The following is an 11,942-nucleotide window of genomic DNA, read 5'->3' on the forward strand; positions in this document are numbered from 1 at the left end:
GGATCCACCTTAGTGGACAAAAGACCATGGGTTGCATAAATCCCCGCATCAAGTCATCGGTAGATCGGCTCACCCGCGATATGACCAGCACCACATAGTACTTTCACTTTCTATTCAGCCATGCTTCAGGCGGGTTTACAATCAGACTATAGCCCGGAATATAAGCCAATCAACGGGTCTCAATCCCGATCTTCTTTCAAAGCATTCCTCCGGCGGGATGGCAAGTAGTCCTTATAAAGGGCCTCGAAGTCAGGTTCATTGGCTTCATAACCACCATCATCTTCGTGATCTCCTCTGCAACAGCTGTGCTATTTTATCATGTCACTACCGAACACAACCTACCCTCATCTGCATCCAACAGCCAACGGGAAGCAGCTTATCGTCAATGGCAAACCTTTCCTTTCTCTAGCTGGGGAACTCCAGAACTCCTCCCTAACCTCGACGAAATATATGGATACAGTCTGGCAAAAGCTCGTCGACACTCATATCAACACTGTTCTCGGATGTGTTACCTGGGAGATGATCGAGCCGACCGAAGGCCAGTTTACTTTTACCGAACTGGACAGTGTTATCTTAGGTGCGAGAAAGCACCGGCTACGGCTCGTGCTACTGTGGTTTGGTTCGTTCAAGAATGGTACGCTTATGACTCCCAATGAATCTGATACTCGGTGGTTATAATCTGTTACTCATCAAGAGAGTGGAATGTAGGTATATCGACGTACGTGCCAACTTGGGTTAAGACCAATCCAAAGCGGTTTCCTCGCGCCAAGTTAAGGAAAGCTGGGGGTGTTCTTCAGACTGCCGATGTACTATCAATCTTCCACGACGAAGCGCCGAAAAGTGACGCAAATGCATTTTCCCATCTCATGCGTCATTTACGAGAGTTCGATGGCAATCATTCAACTGTCATAATGGTGCAAGTCGAGAATGAGACAGGCTTGCTCGGCGACTCGCGAGATGGGTCGTCGGTCGCCGAAGAACGCTTCTCTCAACCTGTGCCGGACGACTTGCTCTCTTTTCTAGCCCATGACTGGGACCATCTTCATCCCGACCTCCGAAGCAATTTGGTCCACTTCAGGGCTAATGCCCAACCACGCGGGTCATGGGTAGACGTATTTGGTCGAGGAACCCACACGGACGAACTCTTCATGGCTTACCACTACGCACATTATCTGAACCAGGTCGCTACAGCGGGAAAGCAAGAATACCCAATTCCCCTCTATACAAATGTGTGGCAGAACTATGTGGGAGAGGATGGGGATAATGGTTTCCCTGTTGTTGCAGGGGGCGGTGGTCTGCCTGGTGACTATCCATCCGGCGGCGGTACCAGCAATGTCCTTGACATCTGGCAGCAGTTTGCCCCGGCACTAGATTTCATCGCTCCCGATGTTTATCTAAATGACTATGCTCAGTCCTGTCGTAAGTACCGTCATCGCAACCAACCACTGTTCATTCCGGAGCAGCGACGTGATGAGTACGGAGTACGACGGATCTGGACCGCCTACGGATCATACCAAGCGATCGGAGTGTCACCTTTTGGCGTCGATACCCTCGAGCCAGCTAGCAATCCATTCACCAAACACTATGCATTGCTGAACTCCGTCTCGCAAATTGTGCTTGATGCACAGCGGCGACCGGGCTCGTCGGTCGGCTTCTTTTTCGACGAGCTTGCGGACAATGGTTCCGACCCGTCAAAGCCGGTTGTCCGGCACTACGAGGAGTTTGAGATTACCATTGAACGCTGCTTTGTCTTTGGCAAACCTGGCCCGGGCTCTGGCATGGTGATACACCTTGGTGGCAGCAAGTTCTTGTTGATCGGCTGGGGATTTCAGGTGCGCGCGAGCTCGTTGTCCCCGACCGCGACGTTCACCGGTATTCTACGGTTCGAAGAGAAATTCGTCGTGAATCAAGAGACGGGCGAACTCAAGACGCTGAGGGTGCTCAATGGCGACGAGACACGAAGCGGGAGTTTTGCCATGATGCCTAACGAGGACCCAGACTATGGCGGGTTTCCTATCTGTGTGACGATCCCTGCCTGTACGATGATCGCCGAGGTCGAATTCTACTCGATTAATGATTAGACTGCTGTGGAGGGTTTGTTCAGAGAACCCCCCGGCATTTGGAAGGCGGGTCAAGGCGGTCGATATACTGGAATATATATATCTAGACTAGACTAGATATGGTGATGACATGACCGATTTAAGGGAAGCGTAATAAAGAACAATCGCACTTGGGCACTAAGTCACGTAGCTCCGTTGAGTTAACCCAATATCAGAAAAGAGGCGGTGGTCGGCAATTGAATCGCTTATTGCAGAGAAAGGAAATTGTTGTTTACCTGGAAATCGAATCGAATGCATTTACTCCGCAGTCTTGGCGACCGGAGGTGATTCGTCCGCAATCGTCATTAAGCGTCACTTGACTTCCCCTTCGCGCTCTTCCTTCTTCTCTTTCTTCTCCTCCAATTCACCTCCGAAAAGGCCACTCACGTCCCAATGGGTCTCATCAAACGATTCCTGAAGCTCTCCACCTACGGAGGCCTCGCCTCGGCGGGCGCCTTCTTCTATACCACGCGCAATGACGTCTTCGTACCGATGTTGCCCACGGATCCCATCTTCCAATCCGCCGCCTACCGCAAGTTCAATCCCGAACAAAACCCGACCACCCACGACCTTTGCGTGCGCAAAGTACCCCTCTCCGACATTAACCCGACGTTGCTCGAGAAGAAGGGCAAGCTGGCTGAAGCCTTCTGTGCTGGAGTCTGGAGCGGCTGGGGTAAAAACAGGACCCTCCACCCCCCATGAACGGCCATACCCAACCCCGGCGGCCGGGTCGGAGAGAATCGAGATTAACATGCCGGATGTGATTAGGTTATGCCTTCCAACGCGCCTACCTCGCCCGGAAATACCAAGGCCCCGAGACCGCGAACCACCTCTGGGAACGGTCGGAATTGAAGGCCTCCACCTATGATGTCGGCACCCTGATCACCGACCACTTCGAAGTTATTGAGAAGACCCCCGAGCGGATCGTGGTCCGCTGCGGTGATAGCCCCCGCAAACAGGACGTCCGTGAATCGGACGGTCTCTTCGAAATGTCCGCCGTCGTTAAGCCCGAGGAAGGAGTGGCGGAGTTTGCTCTCAAGAGCTGTTTCTACCGAGGAAAAGGGAAGGCCGAGAACCAGCCGATGCCGCCGCATATTCTCTGGCTGCATAAGCAGTATACGAAGTTGTGGGCTGAGACTGCCATCCGCAATGTTCTCCGCCAGTGAGGATATCCGATCGGATGAGCGTGTTTGGGTTTGGCCATCGTTAAGCCGTCACTTTGTATATAATACCCGATTGCGTGGTGACGTGAAATGACACCCATGGATGGAAAGCGAATAGTACCTGCCTCTTGAGGAGGCGCTCCTACACGGTTTCGGAAACTGCAGAGCTGGTCCCTTAGCCTATTATCTTCTTTCTAATACTACATATTAATCATAAAGCGAATCTGGAACCATACAGCCTCCCTGATTCCTGGGGAAATAAAGTCACGAGGGTGTGTCCTTACCTGGAGGCATTCACCATCCTTTGTTTCGTCTTAGATTGCACGGGGTGATGCAATATCTATAACAACGGCCAAGTCATCCAGGAATGGCAGAGATAATGATCCATGAGTACTCATTCAGAAGAGCAGCCGAAATGATTCAGGATCAGCAACAGAAGCGTTGGCAAGGAGGACTGCAACTTGTCAAAGGACTGGGGGACGACAAGCTCATTGCCATTGTTTCGAGCAAAGCCGAAACAGTCCAATATGACCAGCACAAAAACCGGACATGCATTTAGATAAAGGCGCTTTGTCGGTGTCAATTGATTCGCGCGTCTCACCACGAGGAGAACATTGTAGATCCCTTCATTAGCAGAAACAGGTTGGAAGATGCAGAAAGAAGATCAAAGGAAAGTGCACTCATTACCTATGCATGCTCGACAGGGTAAGACTCGAGAGATCTTCAGTATATAACCACCTTCTTCCACTAGCAACTCTGGTGTAGAATCACACCCGAATCTGGCCCTTAGCCGAGACCATCCAACCCTCACTAAACATCAGTTTTGTCCATTGCAAATGATGAAGGCCATCTTGAGCACGCTTGCCATACTGGCTGGGATTGCACCACTGGCTGTCGCCACTCTAGTACAATGTAACATGGTACTGCGCAGCAACGCTTGTCAATCGGGGTAAGTACGAGCCAAAGAATATCATGCTCGAACGTCATTGACCTAATACGGAGGCGGTTATCTACGTGAGATTACGAGAACACTCGAAAACCACGATAAGCCACGTAGCAGCACGAATTTAAAAGACACTATTTTTCTGCGTAAGGAAGATGGCGAACTGGATGACAGTGTCCACGAATGCGGAGAAAATAGCTGCCGTATTAACCAGCGTCATTATCCAAAGGTAGGCGATGAGTGCGGCACTCAATGGCACGGAAGTCTAGATATAGATACTTAGCGCATACCCGGCGACTTGGAGTGCTTGGTTGCTGTCTGCTTATCTCAGTGCGTGGATTGTTCGGGTTTCTGGTGTACGTCCAGACTGCCAGAGATCAGTCTTCAAATATCAAGATAATATTTGGCTCTGAAAATGCAGATACAGGAGTAGTTTGCCCTGTGCCAGTCACCAGGATTGGTGTACATTTCGGATGTCTTTCCTCAGCAAAGGCCGTCAAGCATATTGTGTTTATCCCTAGGCCTGTTAGATTAGGTACAATCAGATCATAGATACTTGGGGTTGACAAGACATACTGATCCATCTCCCAAGGGTATCCATCAGGGCTATATGATGATATAGAAATACTGAAGACAGCCATTCACTGGAGGTTCCATCGTGGACAGAACAATCCTGTGACAAACAATACAAGACCGCCTTATGTGATGCCTCAAGGCATGAAATATCACCTATCACAGGTTCTTTGTCGCTCCCACAATGCGGATCCAGATAGCCATAACAGTTCACAACCAAGCGTCATTCCATGGCCATAACAAAACTATACATCTGCCATTTGGACACAGTATAGATACCAGTTATCCTTTTAGGGAGTCTATCTATAGGGACCCTTCAACCGTCAAGCCTTTGAAAAGATGACATGGACATAGATATATAAAAATGGGCGTGATAGTAACGCACGAATCTCCATAAGTTCCTAGACATTGGATTGTTGTAGAAATTTGCCAAGTACAGTGATTCCCATACTCCACTGTATTCTACATCAATACGTGATCACTAGAAGCTTTTGCGTGTGAATAACATCCTCTTGATTACTGGAAGTGGAGGATGGTCTTTGTCAGAGCCAGGGCTATATTTAATTCACTTTTCGACCCTCTGTCTAGAGTACATGAAAACAGAAACCAGTTAATGAAAAGGTGGTCACAATTTCACTAGATGGATAGAGAGAATTGTAGAATTATGCTGGAATAGCCATTGGTGCAACGTGGACATGGAGAGCCCCGATTTGAGTGAATACAAGCTGCAGATCAATTCCCCCAACTGCCATTGCCCTGGAGTGAAAATGTCTATAGCAACTAGGGTTACAGCACAAGGAGCGTTATCCCGACTCGAATGTCTTCTGCTTTTCACATAACTATCATTTCCGCAACAGGAAACCAAGTTATCCATTGCCGATATTGCCTGGCACACACACACACCGCTGTTCTATACTCATCCCGCTGGACATCATGAGGCAGCTACTGGATCCTAGCCATGAGCACTTTCGTTACACAGGAGGAAAATGTAGAGGGTAGATGCATAACGTCGCTGCAGTTTTACAAATAGGGCGATGTGTCTTGGTTCCACGACAGATATTAACGTGCTTACAGAGTCTCACTGCCCACCCCTCAGCCATAGAATAGCAAATCCAATAAGTCATAGATGCTCCATTGATATGTTCTCTAGGAAGTACGACGCTTGGCTGAGGGTATCAATGTTAGTAAAGCTCACTATGAGGGCAGAACAAACAAAACCGAAGATGTGTCGAGAGATCAAGAGAGACAGGTCCATCACTCAACAAGATAACCTCCTCGGATCTGTGAGACCAATCCCTCTAAAGCCCGAAACCAGGTCAACCAAGATCAGCCCACCTCCCAAACGTAGCGATCCAAATCCCAGAGGACATCCCCGACCGCAACAGAAAGTAATAGCGACAAACCGCGTAATGCCAACCAAAGGAGTAATATCCACGAACCCCTAAACCGGCGGTCTCGACCCAAACCCAAGAGCAGCCGTTAAATGACTAAATCTACCTCAAACGCCCTGACCTCCCGCTCCTGCAACCGCCGAATATGACATCTCACTTCCCCACAACACTAAACCAATAAACTATATACCAGCGGTGAGACCTCTCCAACTACAACGAGAGACGCCAATATGACAGCGCAAATCCCTTGTTTCGGATAGAGCGTGGGGTCCCTCCTACCCCGGTTGGGATGTCCGTGCGTGGTCAAAGCTGGATCCAGTGTGGGTGCATATGCGATGCATCTGCGTTTGGGGAATGATCATCTTGCATCGGTAGTGGTGCGTCCTTTTTTCTTTTTTTTTTCTTCTTTTTCTTTTTGGGACTGGGTATGTATATGCAATGCAATGTGTGTCGATTGGTTTATTCAAGGGATAACTTTATTTGCGGATTTTGGGGGAAAGTTGAAACTGTCAAGGTTACTGGTTCGTGTTTGAGGGTTGGATGTGATGTGTCGATTTTGCCGGGTCGTGTTGATAATTGCATTGTTGGGGAGGGGAAGACATGTAAGGGGGATAGTGAGATGGAACGGGTGTTAGTCATTGATTGAGGTTTGTAGGCAACTTATTCTCCGAATTCCTGTTGCTGCTGAAGCTTGGTCTGGGGCTATAGCTGGCGGACGACTCATCTATAACCCTATCTGCCTTGGAAGCCTCCAATATCGATGCGCGAATCCCGTTTAGCATACCGCTCATGAATGAAGGCCTTTCGAAGTCAATAAGATTATAGACGAAAATATCAAATATCAACAAGAGAAAATAAACCTTAACCGACGCTGATTCCAAACTATAATCGCGAAGCAGTCCGTGTAGGCACCGCCTCAATAACACTCTCCATACCGGGACTCCCACTCCAAATGCCGGTTATCTCCAGCCCAGCAGCTCCCAATAGCTGCCTCCATTGACGTTCTGACCGCTCCATCCCAGACCCAATGCTCATCATCTGGATATCGATCGACGCCTGCAGCAGCCCTGCCCCGGTATCCGGAAGGACAAAGTCCGCAATGATAATGCGCGAATACTCGCTGGTCATGGCCGAGAGGGTATTGACCAGGATCTTGTGGCAAATGTAATCCGGCCAGTCGTGGAAGATGGCACGGAAGTAATAAGCTCTGGCGCCTGTTTTACTTCAAATTAGCTTTGTGATAGCTTGGCTTTGGACAAGAAATATACCTTTCACCGGTTGCGGGTCCAGAAAGCTATATGCCATGGCTTCAATCTCCTCACTTGCTGGTGCGGAAGTGACCACTTTTGGTAGGTCCTGGAGCACGAACCGACCAGTAACACCTGGGAACCTTTCGCGGAAGCGAATCAGATCATGGCCTTGGTTTCCTCCTACGTCAACCAGGAATACGGCATCGCCATGCTCCAGCACGCCACGCGTGAGTCTCTCAACCGGATACACCTCGAACCACGAAGGTTTGCCTTCTCGTCGACTGGACATGTATGAGTTGAATAGTTCCTGGTGGTGCTTGCGTTGGGCGAGCCATTCGAATTGACTTTGCCCTACGGCCCATCGCATTGGGGATCGGGAGTACTCCTTGGGCATGAGGTAATGGTGCTCGCGGAAGTACTCTGGAAGTCTAGCGAGGGTTGGAACGGTCAGGTCGTATCTGCGGGTTCATGTCAGTGTCAAACACAGGTTGATAGGTCATGCTCGGCTCTCAATACATGCATGGAACGCCGTCACGTCCAATCGGTTGCGTCATTGCTATTGTTTTGTCCGTGGGGAGGTACACCTCTGGCTCGATGTTGGCGCACAGACCCAACGCTGTCATGACGCGCATCAGGCGGACTATACACATCAGTGACTGGCCCTAAAGGGTATATCGCATCTCCTCCATACTGATTAGTGCCCTCTCGGCGCCGGTATACTCTGATAGTTGTGTAGCCGATAGCCCTTTCGCGGGGTGTTCCAGTAACAAGGGGAAAATGTGAAGGTCGATGACGGTACGAAGGGCTGCATTCTGCGGGGGCTATGTAGCGCATCAGCCAAATGACCGAGAGGCTACTTGCGATTCGGGTCAAATTTAATGAGACAGGAAGATCTGAGTATACCTGGTAGATCACCCGCAGAACTGTCTCGGTCGGCGTCTCAACCGTGTACTTCAACTGGTCAATCAGGCCCAGGAGGCGGTAATGCGACGTTGCTGAGCGAGAAGAGCTGCATTCTTGTAGTACAGAATCCTTGATCTCTTCCACCAGGGACAGTAGCTGCGGCGTCTGCAGTTGCGGCTCCATGTTCGCGCAGTTGGGATCGGAATGCATATATGTACTATGTACGTCCGCTACATCAGGGAAGATAGCCGGAATTAAAACGGTCGGTGGGATGGGAGTCCATAGGTTATATGAATCATGAATCACGGATCAAAGCCGTGCACTACGTAGGATAGTTTGATACAAGACCATTGTAGGACAGCAAGGCAGGGACGTGGCGTAGCGGAACAATTCGATAAGCAATAATTGATATCTGCAAACGGCAAGGCCGGGTGAGGCCTCCGGCCGCAGTTAGGGTATAGATCAGTTTACGTCTTCCTGTCATCTTGCGGGCCACGGGGTTGGCCGAATCTACTCGTCGACTTCGAAATTACAATAATTTAACGCCTTGCAGAACTTAAATCCTTATTGTCCGTCGCTAGTCAGGGAAGGGGGGCGTGGGCGAGTCATGTTGATGGCAGGCACTCCATGATTCTGTGTCATGCTCTCTCCTTCGGGTTCCCTATTCCATGGAGATGATATTCATCTCAGACCTAGACCAATAGAGAAACCAGTCACCGTGGGTAGTATTTGTGACAGAACCTCTTCCAGGGGTTTCACACATACATACCAGTCTTCAAACCAGCTGTTGCGGCGGATCCGAATAGCATGAGACTAAGTATCGGTATGAGCGGAGTACTCTATATTCTACCCTATCAACTATGTATGATTTCCACCAGACACCGTCATCATGCATCCTTACCGACGACTGCTATCAGAGCGAAAATGCCCTCGAATCGTCGAGCTGGCTACGGCCAATGTGGGCCAATGTTGACGCCACCACCACGGCTTCTGTCTTCCGTGGAACCTTCCTGTAGGTGACTCTGAATCGGCGAATACTGATCGCGATCATGGTAGCGTCGATCCAGCGACTAGACCATAGGCCATTCGGACAAATCGGCGGGCCCGAGCATGGAACCATGGGGCGAAGCTGTTGCAGCTGTTGGCACCACTCATTTTCGATTCGTATCCACAAGCACACCCCCTTTCTGACAGGAGTGTCAAGACAATAGAGGTCATGCGCGGTTTGTAGACGATGGCAGCCCGATTGCACCATCCATTCGTCAAGATCACTGATCATGCTGAGATCCAGTCGCGATCAATCGGTGGAGTTAGATTAAATTAAGTCATTGGGCCAGGTGATCAGTGGTGTACACATACCCCGCTCCCGAGGCTCTCTTTGGCCACAGTTATGCTTGCGTTACAACTATGTGACCTCTTGCATGGTGTTGCCTCTTCCTTCACCGGAATAAGGGGCGATGCGCCGTTCTGGAAAACGAGATGCGCATCACAGCGATTGCCACCCTGGACCTACCACCATTTGATCTGATGCATGCCGAGGTGCCAGGCCCCAGGTCTGCGGGGCTATTAGCACGAGCTGACCGAACATGCCCGGGTATAATGATTGATTTCAAGAGTCGAACAGGGATCTCGGTGGATAGATTGCGCGACCGAACTGGGATATTGCTTTTTCGGGCCGTCCTAATGCAAGCCTAGCATTGTGGCACACTACACATGCCGTCCTGTGGATATCCATGAGCGGCTGAGGAATTAGAACAGGGGGCCAAGGAATTTGTTTTTTTTTTGAAAATGGAAAAGACAGGGGGAGAATAGAACTAAATAAAACAGGGTTGTCCGCGTGGTATGAGACAACGGAATCGTATTGTCAAGGGAGGAGGAACAGAAATATGAACACGATGTGCGGCCAGGTCTACCCCAGCCACAATACGTAAGATTGCATTAGATGCGCGTGTGTAGAAGGTGTTCGCTTGTATGGTACCCAGAGCTGAGAGTAGAGTCGATAGGATGCTGGACAGGTCCAGTCGGCATGGATCGACTGGTCGACCCGACCCACTGGTTCCAGGCTGGTGGCGTTCCGCACGAAGAGCTTGGACTAGCCCAATCAATACGGACGGTTGCATTAATCCTGCAATAGTTTGTCGTCCGAGACCCTCGACAAACAGTGCGCATAGTGAGTCGTAGTGCGACCTTTCATAACTCACTAACCGAGAAAAGGCCGGGAAGGAACCAGAAGTGACCAGGGACAGCCAACAGGGAAAAAGGCCCGGCCCTAAAATCTATCTTGGGGCAAGTAGAACGGTCCTTCTTCTATTAGCGTTAATGAGTATCGGCCCCAGTATTGGAGCAGAAGTACTTTCATGGGAGTTTTTTCTCGCTCGCAGAGTGGTCGCTCAAGACACCGCAAGAGGTCTCTGCTTCGAGCTATCGAGTTCAATCGAGGTCTTTCCGGATCAGTGTGGCGTTTGTAGTGCGAATTCGGATGTTTCATCCCTTCCATTGCTGAGCGGTTAAAGACCCATTCTTTGATCAGCGGCCAATTTATCCGAATCCCACGAGAGAGCTGGGCAATTCGAAACAGGTCATGGAAGTAGACTGGACAAAAAAAGAAAAGAAAAGAAAAGAAAAAAAATCCAACTTGATCACACACATCGCAATACAAAAGTACCTTTTGGCCTCAGTGGTGGCCCAGACACCGCTAGGCTCCATTTCGGCCATCTGCCGCCGGAGGGAATTTTCTGTCTCAGTCCACAAAGCATGTGGAAGATAGATGGTTGACAGGTCTGATCATGATGGACACCTCCAAGGTTTTCTCGTCGCGATTCTTTGAAAGAATCTGATCGACGTTCGAGCGTGTTGTCGTTGTGAAGAAACCAGGTAGCCGGAGCCAGACGCCAGTTCCCTGGGTTGCATTGGTGAAGCGAGTACCGAGCACTAGTGATTCCTTTGGCTGCAGCCATTGAACGGCAGTGACTACGCCTCGACGTAGCGCTTTCCTCGTCCAATGCACCGAGACTCATGGGATTACAACCCTGGTGTTGCAGGGATTACGGTGTGATTGACAAATTACCCTGCAATCTCGACGTCAGCCACCACACGTCAGGATTGGCCAGGGAGCAGGCACTCGGGAGCTTATCGATGACGATGATGACGATCGCTCCACGATTCAAGATTCAACATGGGTCCCGTCCGTGCACTTTAGCCTTTAGAGTGCGCTATTTGTCTTTCCAGACCACCGGAAGTATCTTGCAGACCCTCGCAAGACCCAACTCGCCCTATTCCACACTAATTCACCATTGGTACGAATGTGACCATCATATCAACCAAGATGGGAAGTTTCACCGCTACACCCCCACAGTGGCACTCGGTGAATACGGGTGGAGAGCTGAGGGAAAGATCCGTGGAGGGTGAGAAAGATGCCCGTTGCCTGTTGTGGAAACCACTGATCAGTCAGTCACGAGAGCCGAACGCAGGTGACTTGTATTGTTCGTCATTCTGTCGAGTGTGTGGATCTTCAGCTTGTCGAGAGTCTCGTTTAAATACAACTCGCTCGTTCCCATCTCCTGCTCAATCCCCCACTCTCAAGCAGTGGCAGTTGACTTCCCACTCTTTCATGTCTCACC

The 11,942-nt window shown here is 50.0% G+C and overlaps 3 protein-coding genes across 3 annotated transcripts; 1 reads left to right on the forward strand and 2 right to left on the reverse strand.

Annotated features, from left to right (window-relative positions):
• Positions 1-318: 318 nt before the first annotated feature.
• Positions 319-3,265, forward strand: ABOM_000119 (putative beta-galactosidase; the record flags this gene model as incomplete). The annotated part of the gene is made up of 4 exons (XM_022527249.1): positions 319-634; positions 709-2,037; positions 2,410-2,772; positions 2,868-3,265. 4 exons carry the CDS (start codon positions 319-321, stop codon positions 3,263-3,265), a joined length of 2,406 nt encoding a protein of 801 aa, XP_022394875.1.
• A 3,786-nt stretch (positions 3,266-7,051) lies between these two features.
• On the reverse strand, positions 7,052-8,505 carry ABOM_000120 (O-methyltransferase; the record flags this gene model as incomplete). The annotated part of the gene is made up of 5 exons (XM_022527250.1): positions 7,052-7,383; positions 7,438-7,877; positions 7,936-8,059; positions 8,111-8,240; positions 8,323-8,505. 5 exons carry the CDS (start codon positions 8,503-8,505, stop codon positions 7,052-7,054), a joined length of 1,209 nt encoding a protein of 402 aa, XP_022395078.1.
• A 730-nt stretch (positions 8,506-9,235) lies between these two features.
• ABOM_000121 (uncharacterized protein) lies at positions 9,236-9,601 on the reverse strand (the record flags this gene model as incomplete). Its single annotated transcript, XM_022527251.1, has 1 exon — positions 9,236-9,601. One exon carries the CDS (start codon positions 9,599-9,601, stop codon positions 9,236-9,238), a length of 366 nt encoding a protein of 121 aa, XP_022395079.1.
• Between the last annotated feature and the right edge of the window lie 2,341 nt (positions 9,602-11,942).

Source organism: Aspergillus bombycis (assembly GCF_001792695.1).
Source record: "Aspergillus bombycis strain NRRL26010 chromosome Unknown contig00001, whole genome shotgun sequence".
NCBI classification, from domain to species: Eukaryota; Fungi; Ascomycota; class Eurotiomycetes; order Eurotiales; family Aspergillaceae; genus Aspergillus; species Aspergillus bombycis.